Source organism: Oreochromis aureus, linkage group 12, assembly GCF_013358895.1.
Source record: "Oreochromis aureus strain Israel breed Guangdong linkage group 12, ZZ_aureus, whole genome shotgun sequence".
NCBI classification, from domain to species: domain Eukaryota; kingdom Metazoa; phylum Chordata; class Actinopteri; order Cichliformes; family Cichlidae; genus Oreochromis; species Oreochromis aureus.
The window spans coordinates 5,170,283-5,188,155 of NC_052953.1; the positions used below are offsets into that span (position 1 = coordinate 5,170,283).

Here is a 17,873-nt window from a genome sequence, read left to right on the forward strand (position 1 = left end):
GTGAAGGAGGAAGGAAGTTAATCTGACATTTCAGACAATCAGAATTTGACCCTAAATTTAAACAGATAATACATTTAGGATCTTAAACACATCAGACATGATACCAACATTCCTTTGGTATCATGACAACATAGTGCACAAGCAAATGTTTTCTCTGAAAGGGAGTCAGAAATTTATAAAGAAGGTACAAATTAAATGGATGCGTGTGAAACCATCATCGATCACTAAATGCAGAGTTTGTGAAGGATATAGCTGACCAAGTAACATAATAATAACCAAATGACATAAGAGCTGTTTGTCCTTTTCTGTGTATGTTTTGTGTTTTTGCTTTTTTGATTAACATTGGAAACAATAACAAATGGTAAATGGCCTGTATTTATATAGCGCTTTACTAGTCCCTAAGGACCCCAAAGCACTTTACATATCCAGACATCCACCCATTCACACACTGGTGATGGCAAGCTACATAGTAGCCACAGCCACCCTGGGGCGCACTGACAGAGGCGAGACTGCCGAACACCCTCTGACCACCACCAGTAGGCAACGGGTGAAGTGTCTTGCCCAAGGACACAACGACCGAGACTGTCCAAGCTGGGGCTCGAACCGGCAACCTTCCGATTACAAGGCGAACTCCCAACTCTTGAGCCACGATCGCCCCTACAATAACAATATTGTAGAAAAAGTGTAGTTTAACATGCTGCTCACTGTTTTAAATACCTGTTACAACAGACCAAGGAAGATCAAAGAACTATGATTTTAGATTATTGCGTTACTGTATTTACACCAGTAAAAAGCTAAAGTGATATCATTGCAGTGCTCTGGTGGGAAACTTTAGCATTCATGTGCTACCCACCTAAGTGTTGCAGATCAAGCACACCCTCCTCTAAGACAGCGGTCCCATTTTTTGCGCCACGGACCGGTTTAATGTCAGACAATATTTTCACGGACCAGCCTTTAAGATGTCGCGGATAAATACAACCAAATAAAATGATACGACCAAGAAAAAAACTGTGGTATTTTGTAAATATAATAATAAACGCGAATTAACTGTGTAATTGTGTAACTTTATTAGCAGCGTCCTCCTGAAATGCGCCAACAACATTGAGAGTAACATCCTCCTCTCTGCCCCTTAATGTTCTCTGGTCGCTATGGTAATGTGTAAATATTTCTTTCAAAATAAGACACGTCTACAACACTGGAAAAGACCCAGGAGAACCAAGTTAACGATAAAAACCCTGAAAACCATAAATTTCATACCCAACCCTCAACTCTCGCTGCCGGATACCAAACGACTCACGGACCGGCCCGGGGTTCCGCTGCTCTAAGACACTGGCAGTGATGGAAGCAACCTCCGCCAGCAGGATAACACTCGTCCACACCTGAATGCTGAGTACAAAACACAGACGTAGCCACTGTGATGTCACCCACTTGTTTCTGCACTGGGCAACATTTTTGCACAAAATATCTGTACTTTCTACTCCTTACGCTTTTGTCATGAACCACAGTTCAAGTGGGGCTCAAAAGCAAACTCAATTCGCTTTAGTGCGAGCATACCATAATAGACCCATTTCTGTAATATACTTACATATCTATATTATTGCTAATATGTATTGTAATATATCTATATCATGGCTAAAGCACTTCTGGATGGATGCAAACTGCATTTCGTTGCCCTGTACCTGTGACATGTGCAATGACAATAAAGTTGAATTCTATTCTATTCTATTCTATTCAAGTACAAGTTTTATTATTCAACAAAAGGTGACCCGGAACAACCACGGGAGGCGAGAGGATAATCGCAGAAGTGAAGAAAACCGGGAGAACAAAGGAAACAGGGAAGCCGTAATCGGGACTGTGGGAGCCTGCAACAGAAAGGGGAAAAGGTTACTAGTGTACAGGGGAATGGAGAGACACAACAAGACAGGGCTAGAGCAATCTGACTCATGATCAGAGCCAGACCGTGGGACTCGGAGGGGGAGTGTGTCCATGGGAGGTAAATCCGAGGAGGCAGAGACGAGGTCAGGTGGTACACTCTGAGATCCAATTAGGCAGGAGGACAGGCAGGTGGCAGGCACAAAACGCCGGACAGTAACCTGTGAGGGGTGACTACCGGACTGGAATGGAGCAACCGTCTGTGCAGGGTTAAATAGTCCTCCTGGTAATCGCCTGGAATGGGATGCTGGTGTGATGGTGACAGCCCAACCTGAGGGTGTGGCCACCGGGGCATCCACCATGACGCACCATCCACCATGACGCACCATGCACCATGACAGCTTTCAAAGCAGGTGCACTGTGCACACTGTGTGACTTCAAACGTCAAACCCATTTAAGCGCTTTTGGTGCAGTTCATAAGTTGTGTTTGCAGTACAAGCATCAAGCTAGTGCTACAAAGAGAGTAACCTTTAAACTTTCTTGCTTTTTTTTTTTTTTTTTTTTTTAAAGTTTGCAGGTAATTTCAAATTCAAGTTTCTATCAGCTCAACAAACATCAGCCATCACATCAGCTGTTTCTGTGCAGTCTCTCGAACAGGGTTTTGCTAGCTAAAAATACAGCAGCTATATTTCTCAACGAGTGCAAACAGTGAGCGAGCCTGTACTTTCTCACTTTTAATTGAATAAAGAAGTTTAATCGGTACTTCAGCTTTTACCAGAGTATTTTTTAACACAAGTGCCTGTACACCTCTGGGTTTTTGAAGCCAGAGGTTGCTATGTTTGCGGCAGAGGGTTGAGTGTTAAGCTATTGCCTAAAGCTAGTATCTGGTGCAACCTACAGACACCGATAAATTCTATTTAGTGCAAAGTAACAGGCTAATAAATAAAAGTTCACTAACAAAAAATGCAGCACTGGCTTTTTGGATAATTGTACCACATAGCAAGTCATATTTCTTTGTCACAAAAATCCATTAAAAATGTTCCAAAAGGCAGCGACTGCATAAACTGTGAAAGCTCAGAGCTTTTTTTTGCCAGCACAAAGGTGACCTACACAATACAAGTCCAGTTTGCTTTCAATAATATGCCTCATACATATTTCAAATACTTCATTAACTAACTGTTTAAATACTTCACACTTCCTGTGCAAGTTATGCATTCAGTGTTTGAACTCACTGCTGTATAGTCTTCAAATTAAAGAGAATCATGTGGAAATCTAGTGGCTGGCTCCGTGTTTGTATGCTTTTCACACTGCAGAGACATCCCATTGTTGTTCTCAAAGAAAAGAAAGCGCTCACTGGTTTCAAATGAGCTGTGAGTTTCCTGCAAACAGCTTGTGATTCACTGTGTGTAAGCCTGAAAGTGTGTGTGGGTTTGGAGATGGTCTAAATGTGTATTTGTGTGTCTCTTGGCAGCACGGTGAGCAGTGGCAGAAGAACACTTGCACCACGTGCGTGTGTGACCGGGGTCAATCTAAATGCCACACTAAAACCTGCCCACCCATAACCTGCGACAAGGTGAGTGGTCTCATGCACACAAATGCACGCGCACAATCACTGACATTCAGTTTTATGCAGAAGTCGCCACACTCTGACAGTATCGTGCATCGCTAACCATCTCCGAACCTTTAGAGTCTCAGTAGAAACACATCATGGATTTCACATCAGACGCCCTCAGATTAGCTCAGATTTATTTTCTGGACAGAAGAAAATACAAAACCCACAAGACCAAAAACACACACGCACAACAAAACATTGAAGAGGAATATTTTTTTTAAAAGTCAGATGCACAATAAAAGTCAGACTAATGCTCTAAAGCCGAAATGAGTTTAAATTCTTTAGGCACATGAAAAATATATGTTTGCTTTGAGCAACTTATAAACTAGCAGCAGCATTTAAACATTTATTCTACATTGTAATGGAAGCCAGTGCAAACCTGCAGGTGTATTTCTTAAGTAAGGGCTGCACGGTGGTGCTGTGGTTAGGACTGTCACCTTGCTAACAAAGGATCATTGGATGTGATTGGTCAAGGTCTTCCGGTTTCCTCCCACAATACAAGGACCTGCCTGTTAGGTTAATTGGTGATTCTAAATAAGACGTATGTGTGAATGTGAGTGTCTGTTTCTGTGTGTTGGCCGTGCAATGGATTGGTGACGTATCCAAGATGTCCTGTGCCTTGTGTCCTGTTTCATGTGGGACAGGCCTCAGGCCCCCTGTGAACCCATGTTTGTCAGGAAAACTAAATTTCTGTAAATCATGTGTTAATAAAATTGCACATCATACAGTTCACAAATGTGTAATTATTTTTTAAAAAGAGTAATTTCTTAACATGACTCGAGAACAGTTTGGATCCACTTTTCCTGACATTTCGAAGCCCTGCAGTTGATGGTTTTGCTTGATGTGTGTGAGATTCGGTCAGAATAAACTACAGTAGCCGTCAGAGCTGAGATACAGAGTAAGCGTGACATCTGCAGTGTCAGGAAAAGCACACCTCTGTGCACTTTCAAATAAAGTTAGAAGAACGGTCTGATGGCCCACTCCGCTTGGTGTCTTTTCCCTTAATAATGCAAAACACATACTCTCTCCTCCCTCGCTCCTCTTATCTCTCTCTGCTGAAACAGAGATGCACAAAACCAGCATTTTTATAAGCTCCTTGGATTTCCGTCGTCTTCTCCCGCTGCTCAGTTTGCATTCCTTCATCATCTGTACTGAACATAAAACCCAAATAACATTATCCTGCCTCCAAACAGGGTCAGACCAAAGTGAAGCGTGCCGGGCAGTGCTGTGATGAATGCGCTGCTGCGAAGGGAAGCTGCCAGTACCAGGGCGCAGTGCGTTACCATGGAGACATGTGGAACAGCACTGGCTGCGAGTTCTGTACCTGCAGCCGGGGTCAGGTCCTCTGTCAGAGGGCCGAGTGTGGACGTGTCGAATGCCCGCAGGTGAGCCCGAAAGGGAAAAAGTGTTCATTGAAGCCCAGAGGCGAAACTGGCCCGATTTTAAAAATCTGTGGATGTAAGGTTAAAATTCACAAACATTTCCTCAGGCCACAGCTTCTGTTTTAGACTGGAAAACGCTCATCTCTTATTTTTTAAATGAATTTCCACATAAGCGGGACAGCTGTAGGGGCGCTGAGACATCCCACTGAATCTCGAAAAACTACAATATTCTCAAAAAGTTTTATTCATTTATGTATTTTTATTTAATTCAAAAAGATAAACTTTCATATATATATATATATATATATATATATACACATTACACAGGATACTTTTATATATGATATATTTTATGGCTCATAGCTTATAAAATCAGAAACTGAGTATCTCAAATTATTTGAACATTTCATTTTGAGGATATAGATAGAAGATAGATAGTTATAGATAGTATAAATGGCACACATCTCTTTATCTAGTTCAGTACACACAACCAAAATCACGAGGAAGACTGCCGACATCATAGTTGTCTCGGTGATGATCGTCCTCCCACTGTCCATCCTGCTATCACATCCTTAATCTCTGTGTTGAGCTGAGACGACGGGCTGAGCAAAAAGAGAACTGGGCTGCTGCTTGGAGAGCCAAAGTCCTCTTTTTTTAGATGAAACTAAAGTTTGCCTTTCTTATGTAAATCAGGTTCCTAGAGTCTGGAGATGACCTCTAAACCATAATCCTCAAAACTGAAAGCCCCAAACTCTTTCATGGCATGCGTTTTTAATTTCTCTTTGATATTTGGGCTGATTGGGACCTGATGAATGCAAAAACAAAGAATTACCAGATTTTTTTTTTTTTTTTTTTACCTGATTTTTGTTTCTGAGAAAAAAGAGATCCACATATGAGGACACTCGCTTTAAATTTTGATATAACAGTGGCAGTATAATTGTAGAGCAAATTCAGTAATTTGGTCTAGAAAACCCAAAATGTGGTGCCCACATATGTGGACGTAACGTCCTAGGTGGTTAAAATAAATCACTTTACATGTATGTATGTAAGATCTAAGGAAAAAACAATTTACAGTATTTTAGTTTTTTGACATGATCAGCTACACTGTAAGAAATTTCACTGTTAGGTTACAGTAAAGCTCTGTAATCTTTGCTGTTATACTGACGTGAAACAGACAACTGTTTGGTTAATGTCATGCTGTCACAGGTAGTTTATTAATATAAAGTTTAACAGCATGTCTTCGCTCATGTTCCCTGAATTCCGTTTTATTTATTTCTTGAGCTTTGTTACAATGTTTCTCCTCCTTGCAACATGCTTACGGGAATGTGACTCAGCCTTGGTGGCCTCATTCATAAGATCACATAATATTAATAATCATATAATCTTAATAGCAACATCCCCTCACTGACACGTCCTCCTGGATTTGTTTAACATTGTGCCAGTTTTACTGGAAACACATGGTTAGACTGATGTTGGGTGAAACCAGTAAACCATTAAGCTGTTTTTATAAACATTGGTACTATGAACAGTTTAGCTGGAGTTACTAAAGTAATTGAACCAATTCTAAAAACATCTCCAAACATAAAGAGTTCACATTTATGAACTGTCTAATTTGCAAAACAGACAAACATCCTGTGATGAGAAGTTAGTGCTGTGTGCAGTTTGTAAATGGAACATTTCTAAAATCTTGAATTGTGATGGAAAACAAAGCATAAGCATGTGTTGTATTTTAAATATCCTTTTGTCATTCAGATTTGGACATCAGTGTGTTGGTTCAAAAATAAGCTCTTTTCTCACAGCTGTTGTTTCCAGCAGATCTGCATGTATAAAACTTTTAGCACCATTTGGAGTGAGACAGTTGTGTCTTTTCACCTGCAACAAGCTTAAAATCCATATGTCACTTTGGATTTTAATCTTTGGCTGTATTGCTTTTCTTAACATAATTACCCCTAATGTTCCTGCTAATGGGTAATACCTGTGTTCAATGTTTGTATAATTTTGTTCATGTGTTTTTGAGTTTGCAGCATCATTACTGGTCTCATGATTCCTTTATGATCATATAAAACTACGTGAACTTGCTTTTCCTGCAGACCCCACCTGCTTCACCTTTCCTCAAGGCTTACCCTTGCTGTCAAACCCTTGGCCTATTGATGCAACGTGTCAGCACCCTGAAATCCCATTTCCTTTCTTTTAAATGGGCTACTTAAAAGTTAATGGAAGATGTCACTGTTACTTTGTTCACTTTCCTATATTTGCCGCAGTGAAATTTACCAGTTTAAACGTACACTTTGGTGGAATGGGAGGAAGGGCGATCATTTGAGGTTATGAGGTTGGCTGATTCCATCACAGGTGATTCACTCAGTTGAGATGAAGTAAATTGAAAGACAAGATGAAACTAATGGTCTGTGACAGAAACTTGGCCCTACAGCTTGTCACTAGATGAAAAATATGACTTGTGCTCAGCTACACTGAACCTACGCCAAGCTGAACCCTTCTGCTAAATGCATAGCATCTCTTAAGACAGTAATACAGTTTCAGTGTTAAATATGGAATATCTACTGGTTCTTAAAATGTATTATAATCTCTAAAATGCACTTTTGCCAATACAAGTTTTGGGTGTTTGTGGCTTTGTTTTGATATTTAGCTCTTTACACCACATGTTGAAATATTCTTTAGCAGTATACTAAACACCAGACTACCTCCAGATGCACCCTTGGGTGTGCAACAAGATGTGTTGTACATAAAGCACTAAATGCCTGAATTAAAAAGCGCTGTGTCAATGTGGCTTGTAGTGAAGTAAACTGGGAAAGTGCTACATAAATGCCAGACCATTTAAAACGTATGAAATGTCTTAAAATCTGTTTTAAATGTTTTAGTTACATCTCCATCAAAAGTACAAGTTGAGACCTATCAGCTTTAATCCAGGCGATTCCTTATTTCATCTTCTAAATTTGATTTAAAATCCACTCCAGTAGTGTACAGCTAATGTAATAGAAAACACACATATGAATTGACAGTCATGTTAAAAATACACATCAATGATATAAAAATATCCCTGTTGTGTATACAGACCACGCAATAAAATCCCTGGTAGTTTCTACTACATGATGGACTCAGACAAGTTTACAGTGCAGTGATGGAAACCCTGAACATGATGATGAAAAAGGTCCTACTAGTTAGCATCCTCGTTAGTCTATGGAAATACAAAGATGCTAAATTTAATTAAAAATCTTTTGGGAATTATATAAGTTTAAGTTATAGTGATTTTCCTCTTTTATTTAAAATGTGTCTGTTAATGCAAACCATGTAAACCGCAGCATGATGTCCTTTTAGATGAACAGTTTGGACCGTGTCCTTAAACTCAGTCTAAAAATGACATTTTTACATTATTGAACTGATGCCAGTGTTTTGAAATATAAATATTAATAAATACATATTTTTCCTTTTGATATGTGTTTCCATCAGACGGGTTTGGTCTAGAACAGGGGTGTCCAACTCCAGTCCTCAAGAGCTACTGTCCTGCAGCTTTTAGATGCATTCCTACTCAAACACAGCTGAATTAAATGGATGGATTACCTCTTCAGCATGCCATTAAGGTTGGGAAAGGCCTGATAACAAGCCATTCATTTGATTCAGGTGTGTCAGAACAAGTATGCGTCTAAAACCTGCAGGACAGTAGCTCTCGAGGACTGGAGTTGGACACCCCTGGTCTAGAATGTCATGTAAAGTGATGTTAAAAGGATCTTTAAAAGTCAGAGTGCAACAGCAGAAGCAATAATAGCCTTAATGTGAAGTCATCAAAGGTCAGACTTGGCCCAGTCAGGAATGTAGGTGAGTGTGTTTGAACAAAACAGCCAAGAGGATTTGTTAAAGTTATTAGCTGGTGTTCCCGTAGTTGCTTCAGTCCCCCCGCTTTAGGCTCCACGCCACGTTGACTCAACACCTCATCCGGTTTTACATCAAGCAGATTTAATAATATTGCTTTAATATCCCTGACCACGACCAAATAAGCCCTCATTAATCATGCTGTATGGTGATAATTACAGCTGCTAAGTGTCGTTAGCTCTAAGTAGCATAACTGGCATTTTTCCAACTTTGAACTGAACAAGGTCACCGTGCAAAGAAGACAGAGCCAATTTCCACTGTGTGTTTGTGTGTGTGCGTGAGTGTGTGTGTGTGTGTGTGTGTGTGTGTGTGTGTGTGTGTGTGTGTGTGCGCAAAACAATTAAGACAAGGTTATGGGTTTAATGATGTGTGGGTCAGGAGGCGGAGAAAGGCACTGGGGTACAGTTATACAGGCAGTTTATGATTCCTGCACTAATAATGTACCTACTGTAATGGCACTGAAAGGACTTCTAGTCTTAGAAAACTGCAGTATTGGGATGCTACTACTGTAACATGCATCTTTTATTTTCAAGTTTCATCTTTTCTTAAAGTTGAAATGTGTATGGGTGTAGGAGAAGCCATTAAAATCAATAATACGTGGCAGAAATTGGTAAGTCACATAGGCAGTTTCCGCCTCTAGATGCCAGATTTTGATGATATCTACAATAGAGATGACTTCCATGTCTTGAATATAATGAAACTAAATGGTGTGTAGTGCTCAAAGTGCCAACATTTACCACAGGAACAGCGCCTCCCTCCAGAAATCATGACCCAGGTAATCATAGTAATGCATGAGTCTTGTTGGGAGGAGGTTAATGGAGAACTTGCTTTTTCCCTAGAAAACTGCACCCAACAAACTCATCACTGAACTGAGGAAGCATGCAGTTGTCTGGAGCTGAGATATCTTCATGAAAATAATATCTCAGTTTTTCCACATTCAGTCCGTCTACACCAATAAAAGCATAAAAGACAGTAATTTGTGCGTAGTCAGCAACAATAACTTAACCATCTTACTTTAATGTGATGCATGAGATCATGGGCAGTTTTCTTTGCCTGCAGGCTGCAAAATTGTCAAATATTTAATGATTTCCACTACTCTCATGACATGATCCATTCAACAATATGCCCGCCTTCTCTGCAGAGCCATCCAGGAGAAGCTGAGTAACTGTCGCTCTTAGTTTAGCTTATTTTAGAGCGACATCCACCAATTAAAGGAAGCAAATAGCTAGCCAACAGCTAACCTAACATCTCAAGAGGATGGAGCAATGCATTCCTTTGGTCATGCTGTCACAAACATGAGTGGATTTCCAATTTCTTGTGCTCAGTGAGCAGAGGAAACTTGGTGGGTGGAGTTTGGTGCAGAGAAAATAGTTTCTAGTGTTTGTAATTTTTTTTGAGGAAAAAGTTAAATTATTAATAAGTAGCAACCAGCAATCAAATTATAGCTGAATAACCATCATGTTATGCTGTTTAGATGACTCAGGAATTTGATTGACTCGTCTCAGCTTGTTTTTCTATCTGTAGATTTACAGCAAATACTTTGGTTTGCTCTTTTTTTTATTCATTTACTTTACTTGTATCCACTGCTCTCTCTGCTCTCTTCCTCCTTTCCAGTCATCGTCCCCTCCTTCCCCCTTCCTTCGTTGTTCTTCTCCTGTTTCCTTCTTTTTCTGTTTCTTTTCCACGTTACTCCTTTATTCGCCTTCACCATTTCCAAAATAGCTTTCTCTTGTGCTGTAGTCTTTTCTTTTAGCTGCAGTCTGTAATTTCATGAGGAGAATTTTATAAAAATGTAGATTTTCTTTGTTTTTCAGGGATCTGAGCTCGTTAACCTGCCAGGGAAATGCTGCCCTGAGTGTTCCTCTGCGAAACTTTCCTGTGTGCACAAGGGAAAATCCTACAAGGTACTTCTATCACAAGTCTAGATTTTACTTTGAGCTTGTTTGCTTATAAACAAGATGGAAAATTGCAAAATCAGGCAAAGAATTCGTACTGTGTGGGAGAGACGAAGACTCCACAGGGCTCCTCTCCCTTCACATAAGAAAAAAGAAGCTAAGTGGCATGAAGTCTCTCTGCAGAGGAGGCTGTTACGAAAACAAATACATCACTATTAAGCTGTACACAAACACAAACTCTAAACACTGGAAATTACAGTTGCATTCAGACAGAATAAACGTGTTTTTCTGGACAGAGCTGTGAAATTAATCAGGGCTTTTTAGGTCACAATCTTTTGTTTGTGTTCTTTTAGAGGCTCATCAGCTTCATTATTCGTAGGTTAGACCTGGAAAACCACAATGCAAAGCTTTAATTTTTTCACATTGATGGGGATGATGCTAATGTAACGCTGCAGGATGGTGAACCAAAGCTGTGGCTCAGAGCGAGTGTCGGGAGAACTATTATCCTTTTGAATAGATTGTTTTTTGTCTCCATGAGGAATTAATCTTACCATGAGTAAACAAAAACAGATAGATACTGCATACTTATTACGCGCCTACACACATTTATACACGGTTGTATCAGCTTTGGTGTTTTCCTGCGATGGGAGAGAGTCACCGAAAGGTTAAAGCTGCAGGTTTGTGACGGGATGATTACTGGTTTGAATTCACGAGTGACTTGGAAAATAACAGCTCGGAAAGTTAATGAGTTAGAATAATGAACTGTGTTTACCCAACCCTTATCTTCTGGTTGATTTAAAGGCACATTAACAGAATATTTATAGGGAAACTGAAAGAAATGAAACCGTTTTCAGGTGTTTATTTGAAGGTGTGATTGGTCTAAATGGGAACATTTTATTACACCTTAAGTATAATAAATAAAAAGAGGTTGTAACCTGCCCTGCATAAAAGAATATCTCAGATATGAATATAAAGTGTCCTGTTGAGCCAAGGTTTTTCTGGAGAAGATGCGCAGGAGCAGGAACTATCTCTGCTCCCAACCCAGCTCTGGTTTATACTGTGCGTTTGTGGGGCTTATGCTAATTGACCAAATCAGTTTTACCTTATAAAGCTTTAAAGATGGATTAAATACAAGTGAGAGAAGAGTATGCAGAAATCAGCTAGCACCATGACATTTGTAGATTTCTCTTCATGCACAGATCGATCAAGCTGAATACAAAAAGAGCCAGGCTTACTGTTTTTGCCTGATTGTATTCTTGATGCTAACCTAGGCTGTCCATATCCTTTGTCACACAGGTAGCTATTTTCTCACCTCTGCAAAGAAAGCTGATTGGACTCACAGTGCTAAAGGATTCCCCATGTAGGGATTAAATAGCATGGATTCACTTCAGTTTTATTGATATATCACAGAATAAAAGCAACATTTGCCTCAAGGTGCTTTATATTGTAAGATAAAGGCCCTGCAGTAATACAAAGAGAACAGAGAAAACCTCAACAATAATATGACCCCATATGTGCAAGTGCTTTGGCGACAGAGGGAAGGAAAAACTCCCTTCAACAGGAAGAAACCTCCAGCAGAACCAGGCTCAGGGAGGAGCAGCCAGTGGGGGTTAGAGGGGAAGACGGGACAAAGACGCGTTGTGGAAGAGAGTCAGAGATTAATAATAACGAATGTCACTTAAACAACAGACTTATTAAGCTCATATTGATTTTGTACTTATAACTGTGCTCATACGTACACTCACGCAAACAAAAAGTTTTCTAAGGACTCTGTGAAATGGAAAAACTGATGAAACTTATGGTTTCCATCCATAAGAGGGTAAGTAGCCGCTACGTGCTGCTAATCAATTATGCTTCACGTCGGCACATGTGAACACCTCTGTAAAAGCTGATGTTTTGGCAGTGTGTTCGTCTGGAGCATTCAGGTGTGTTAACACAATAGCAGAATCTTCCCAGGAGTGGATGTCTCAGACTTTCACTCCAAGGTCTGGATGTGCAATGCTGCAAAAACAGCTGCATCTCAGACTCTACAGTTAGCATGTTAAATATTAAAGTGCAATTAGAAAAACAAGTGTAGCTTTTTTGGATGAGCCGTCCAGAGAAAGCCTCTGCTCTGCAAAAAAGAACATGGCAGCGTGACTTCAGTTTGCTAAATTGCATCCAAACAGACAACAAGACTTCTGGAAAAATGGCCATAACACACAGCACCATGTTTGGTAAACACCAAACGCAGCAAATCAGGACAAACACCTCATACCAGCTGTCAGCACAGTGGTGGAGAGGTGATGATTTGGGCTTGTTTTGCAGCTGCAGGATCTGTGAACTTTGCAATCATTGATTCAAATATGAACTCCTCTGTATACCAAAGTTTTCTAGAGTCCAGTGTGAGGCCATTTGGCTTTGCCAAAAATGGGTCATGCAACAGAACAATGGTTCAAAGCACAGCAACAAACCTACAACAAAAAGAATCAGCCAAATAAAGTCTGGACCTCAACCTTGATTAAAATGCTGTTGAGGGATCTTAAAAGAGCGGTGCTTAAATGAATGGCCACAAACATCAATGAACTGAAGTAGTATATAAAAAGGAGTGGATGAGAACTCCTTAAAAACGATGTGAGAGACTGATAAAGTCAAGGTTTATCAGTCTCTCACATCGTCAAGCTAAAGATGAGCTTTGAATCATCGGGTGTATCTCGTTCTTCAGAGGACTGAAGTCTAAAACTGTTCAGGAAAAAAAACTCTTATCTGCAAATGAAGAAGATGAGTCATGCTTCAAACTAGCTCTTACACCTGTAGAATTTCTTAAATAATGGTAGAGCCAGGTGATGGCACACTTTAGTTTTTAAAGCGATCTGCTTGGTTCCCCGTGTGGACAGTAAAAAGTCTGAAAAGTCTTCACAGGTTCTTGAAAAATATTTCAGTTTTCCATGTGAGGCTCTTTTCCCTTTGTGACTGACATTCCTGCTGTCGCCCGTTCAAATATCTCCCCTCAGTGGGCCTCAGTCAGTTCACTCATTCTGTTTCAAAAAACATATGAGAGTCGTGACTGTCAGCCTTCTTTTAAAACGGACACATGCAGCTGATTAGCATTCAGACTACTGCCTTCTCTGTGTGGCATCCTTTTCAATCGTTAATCAGCTTCTTCAAAGTCAAAATCCTCTGTCTTCCAGTGTTTTCCACATTCTGTCCATCCTCTATAAAAGCCTTTACCGCAGTCACACTTTAAGCATAATGAGAACATTAACCTCCCATTTACAGCTGCAAATACTATGTCCTCTCTTTTTTAGAACCTTGCTCGATGGAGTGATGGCAGTTGTCGTGAGTGTGAATGCCACGATGCCCAGGTGACTTGTTATCTGAGATCCTGCCGTACCTGCCCTCTGGGCACCCTGGCTGTCATTCAGGACGGCCAATGTTGCCCCGAGTGTCACCAAGGTATGTTACCATGCAGGAAAAGTGACACACGCAAACAAACACACGCATGTCGGGTATTCATATCTTGTGGGGATAGAATGCTTTCCCTAGCCACTCACCCTAACCATCAAAAACGAATGCCTAAATCTAACCATAACCCAACTGTAAAACCACATTTTGAGTCTCAAAAATGCCGTCAAAGTTGTGGGGACTGGGAATTTGGTCCCCACAAGTATAGTAAACTTCCAATTTTTGGTCCCCACAAAGATATGAATACACGTGTACACACACACATAAAAGGGTTTCTAATAGTTTCAATAAATACCTGTTTATTTAAGTCAGCCAAGTTCAGCAACATTTCATTAAACTGCCCGTTTCATACATTCACCAGAATCATTTTGACAATGGAGACGACCATAGCCATGAAAATGTCCGAGAGTACTCACTAAAATCAGTTTAAAGTATAAAAGTCCTGCCTGGCATATTGACATGTTTTAAGGTACACTGCATTTCTTATCTTTGCCTGCCTAAAGTCGGAGAAACTGGTTTCTGTGGCTTTTCTTTGATTGATTTTTTCCCCTGTATGTTCGATTTTTGTTTGTGAAAAATCAGGAGTCATGAATGAAAACCTGAGTTTCTGATTCTGTGAAACATCCATCTCTGCCCCCTCCAGAACATTTCCTGAGCAGAGCTCTTTATCTTTTTCTCCCCTCGTTATCAAACACCATGTCTGTACTGCTCAGGTATAAATGTGTTTGTCTTTTTTGTGTTCGTTCATTCATCCTGAAAGTACGTAACCAAAATCGTGTTCCCTGTAAATGAGACGCTATTTGGCTAAAAAGTGAAATCATGCAACATCATGTTTGTTTTTCCTTTGTGATGAATGTGCTGTAAGGCGAAGTGCTCCGTGTGTGTCAGCATGTCATCAGCTACACACTGAGAGTGAAACTGATCTCACAATAAGTCTTTCCTCATTTTATCACTGTCAAATTCTCATTCATGTCAGCATATTAATATTGATGTTAATATGTGTATTAATCTAATGTTGTTCAACAACATTGGTGATGTGAGTTGAATTTCTGGGTCCTTTTTGTTCTTTGCTGTGGGTGCTTTAATTTTTTTTATCATATTGCCTCCTGGTTGCACTCTTTCTCCTTGGCAGAAAATAAACGTATTTAACAATTAATGACGAGAAAAAACTTTTACTGGCAAGAAAATGAGAGGATGAGTCAATAGCAGTGAGTTTGGCCCTAACAGGTGCAAATAAAAACCTATTCCAAGTGGAAATACCGCAAATTAAGAAATAAAAATTCTTCCAGTGACATTGAATTATGGCTTCTAGCTGATTTCCTCCTGTAAACCACATCAAAGCTCTCACGTTTCACCGCCCTCCTTGAAAGAGGCGGCTCCATCTGTCTTAATGACTGAAAATGGGTATATTCACAGCCAGCAATTATAACCATTTTCTCATATAAATAAATAACCTAACAGGCAATTAAACACAGGGACCACATTGTTTAAGTTCAGGCAGACTTGTAATTCAGGTTGGCTGCGTGAGTAACTAATTACAGCTGGGAAACAGAGGCATTTTTCATTGTGCCATTCAAATGTTCAGTTTGATACAACAATAGTTTAAGTTGTTTCATTCACATTTATCGTCTCCATGTTTTATGTCCCTCGGCAGTCTTCATGCTCTCTTAGTTTTTACTGTATTTCTACCCAGCAGAATATTAAAATGTCTCAAATCTAAAGTATGCATATTCTCAGGCAAACAGTCTTATTAGTCCAAGTAAACAACATGAGAAATTTATAAAATGTAATATCCTGGAGTAGCCGATTGTTTTATGAATCTGAGTACCCAGTGCGCCCAATAGGGGAAAAAAAAGATCTGCACTAAATGATTTGATTTATGCAGTAAATTCACAAAAAGCCACACTCATTAATCTTAATTCACAAGCGTGTATGCTGGTGTCGACCAATTCAAACAATAGACTGAGAATATTCTAAAAATAAATACAATATTCTATTCAGTTCTGTTGTTTTTGTTCACACTGCTTTTTCCTAATCCATACTTGACTTTCATTGTAGTGAAAACCAAAACCTGCCCACATTTAGCAGAATTAGGACTATAAACAAACATCTTCTTCCTTCATTTGATTTGACTTGATTTCATGATTTCATGACAGTTTCTTCATAAACAACAAGCCTTTAAAACATGAGTGTCAAACATAAGGCCCAGGGGCCAGAATTTGCCTGCCAAAACCCCCAGTCTGGCCCACTGGACAGCTTTGGAAAATTTGAAGGAGAGCATAGATTTTGGACTTTTAACTGCATTTTCACAGCGTTTCCTGCTGATAAAGACCTTCGCCATTTCCATTCATACTACACTAAATTAATTAAGTAGTAGACAAATAAAAATAATTTGATGAAAACAATTTTATTATTTCTGTCATTACTGCTTTAATGTTGCTTCTGATTTGATCCAGTGTCACTTCACTGATAGATGATGGCTCTCTTACAGCAGAGATGGTTTAATGAGCTACTGTTAATAATTAAGAGTTCAGTAATAGTGGCTGTTTCATATTTAACTAAAAAAAGAAATGGAGGGCAGCTTTCCAAGTCTTTAATGAGTGAGGCATGCTTCAGGTTCAGACATGTCTAAGAATTTATACATCTATCCAATGGTATCGATTATAGTTACACATTGCATTGTATGTGAACACTTGAACAGCGTGTGTGTTTTTGCATGCAATAATATGCCCATGTTGGTCCATAACAGATATATTCATGTCTGAATAGAAATTGATTTAAAAAAGGTTAGCTCACTTAACTCTAAACTGACATGCTGATGTGATAAATTCACATGTCACGTATTCGGTTATTAACCCTGCCTCCTTTTTCCTCCCTGTTAGTGAATTGAACATCCCAACTGAGTTCAGTTTGTGGCTAAAAATAGAAAAGGGGAAAAAGAACACAACCTCCTTTTCTTTCACTCGCTCTCATTTTTTGCTGGAACCGTAAATCATCCTTTAAGCCTATTAATCATGGCTGTACACTGGCCCAGAGGTCCGTAGCCTCTTTTCTGATTGGGCAGTTCTTACCTGAGGGGCATAACCAGAAGTCGTGCAGTGTTCAGGTCTCATGGGGAAAGATGTCAGCTTCTTATTTTGCTTTGATCTGACCCAAATTAGTTATTTGAAATTGATAAAATACATTTCAAAGTTTCATACTTAGCAGTAAAATCTATTTTCCTAACTTTCGGATACGATGCCATAGGTGTATTAATCTGTATGGAACTGCAAGGACGCCGTGATAGCTTTGAGATAAAAATCTAAGAGTCTTTGTGACTCCTTCAATGAGGAGCCTGCAGCCTAACTGTTCTTCTCAGCTTGGACACATTGATAATTTTATTTTAATCTCATGCATTTGTAATGTTTGTAATAATATACGCAAATGTGAGAGTCACACATTATGTTCAGTCCCATTCATTTTGTCACCGCGAGGCCTGAACTGGGATACTAACCCACTTAAAATAGGATCATTGTCCAAAATGAGCGTTTCCTTAACTTAATATTTTAATTAAATATTTTAAAATATGTTTCAAGCCATTTTCTAAGTATGTGGAGATGATAAAAACTAATTAGATAACTCATGTTTCCTGTACTCTTACAGTAAATCTCACACGGTAACAAATTTCATTGTTAAATTGGGATTGGCAGATAACATTAACCTGTTACTTTATGGTTCACTTAGTGTTTTATTGCCTAACATTGACAGAGTAATGATACAGCCTAAACATGAGCAGTTCTTTTT

General features: G+C 39.5%; 1 protein-coding gene across 1 annotated transcript in view; it reads left to right on the forward strand.

Annotated features, from left to right (window-relative positions):
- Nucleotides 1-17,873, forward strand: part of fras1 (Fraser extracellular matrix complex subunit 1) — a 303,563-nt gene that overhangs the window by 111,020 nt on the left and 174,670 nt on the right. Inside the window, exons 8-11 of the mRNA XM_039621075.1 lie at nt 3,344-3,445; nt 4,678-4,869; nt 10,566-10,655; nt 13,934-14,081. Of these exons, the coding sequence (XP_039477009.1) occupies nt 3,344-3,445; nt 4,678-4,869; nt 10,566-10,655; nt 13,934-14,081 (532 nt within the window). The remainder of the gene's footprint in view (nt 1-3,343; nt 3,446-4,677; nt 4,870-10,565; nt 10,656-13,933; nt 14,082-17,873) is intronic.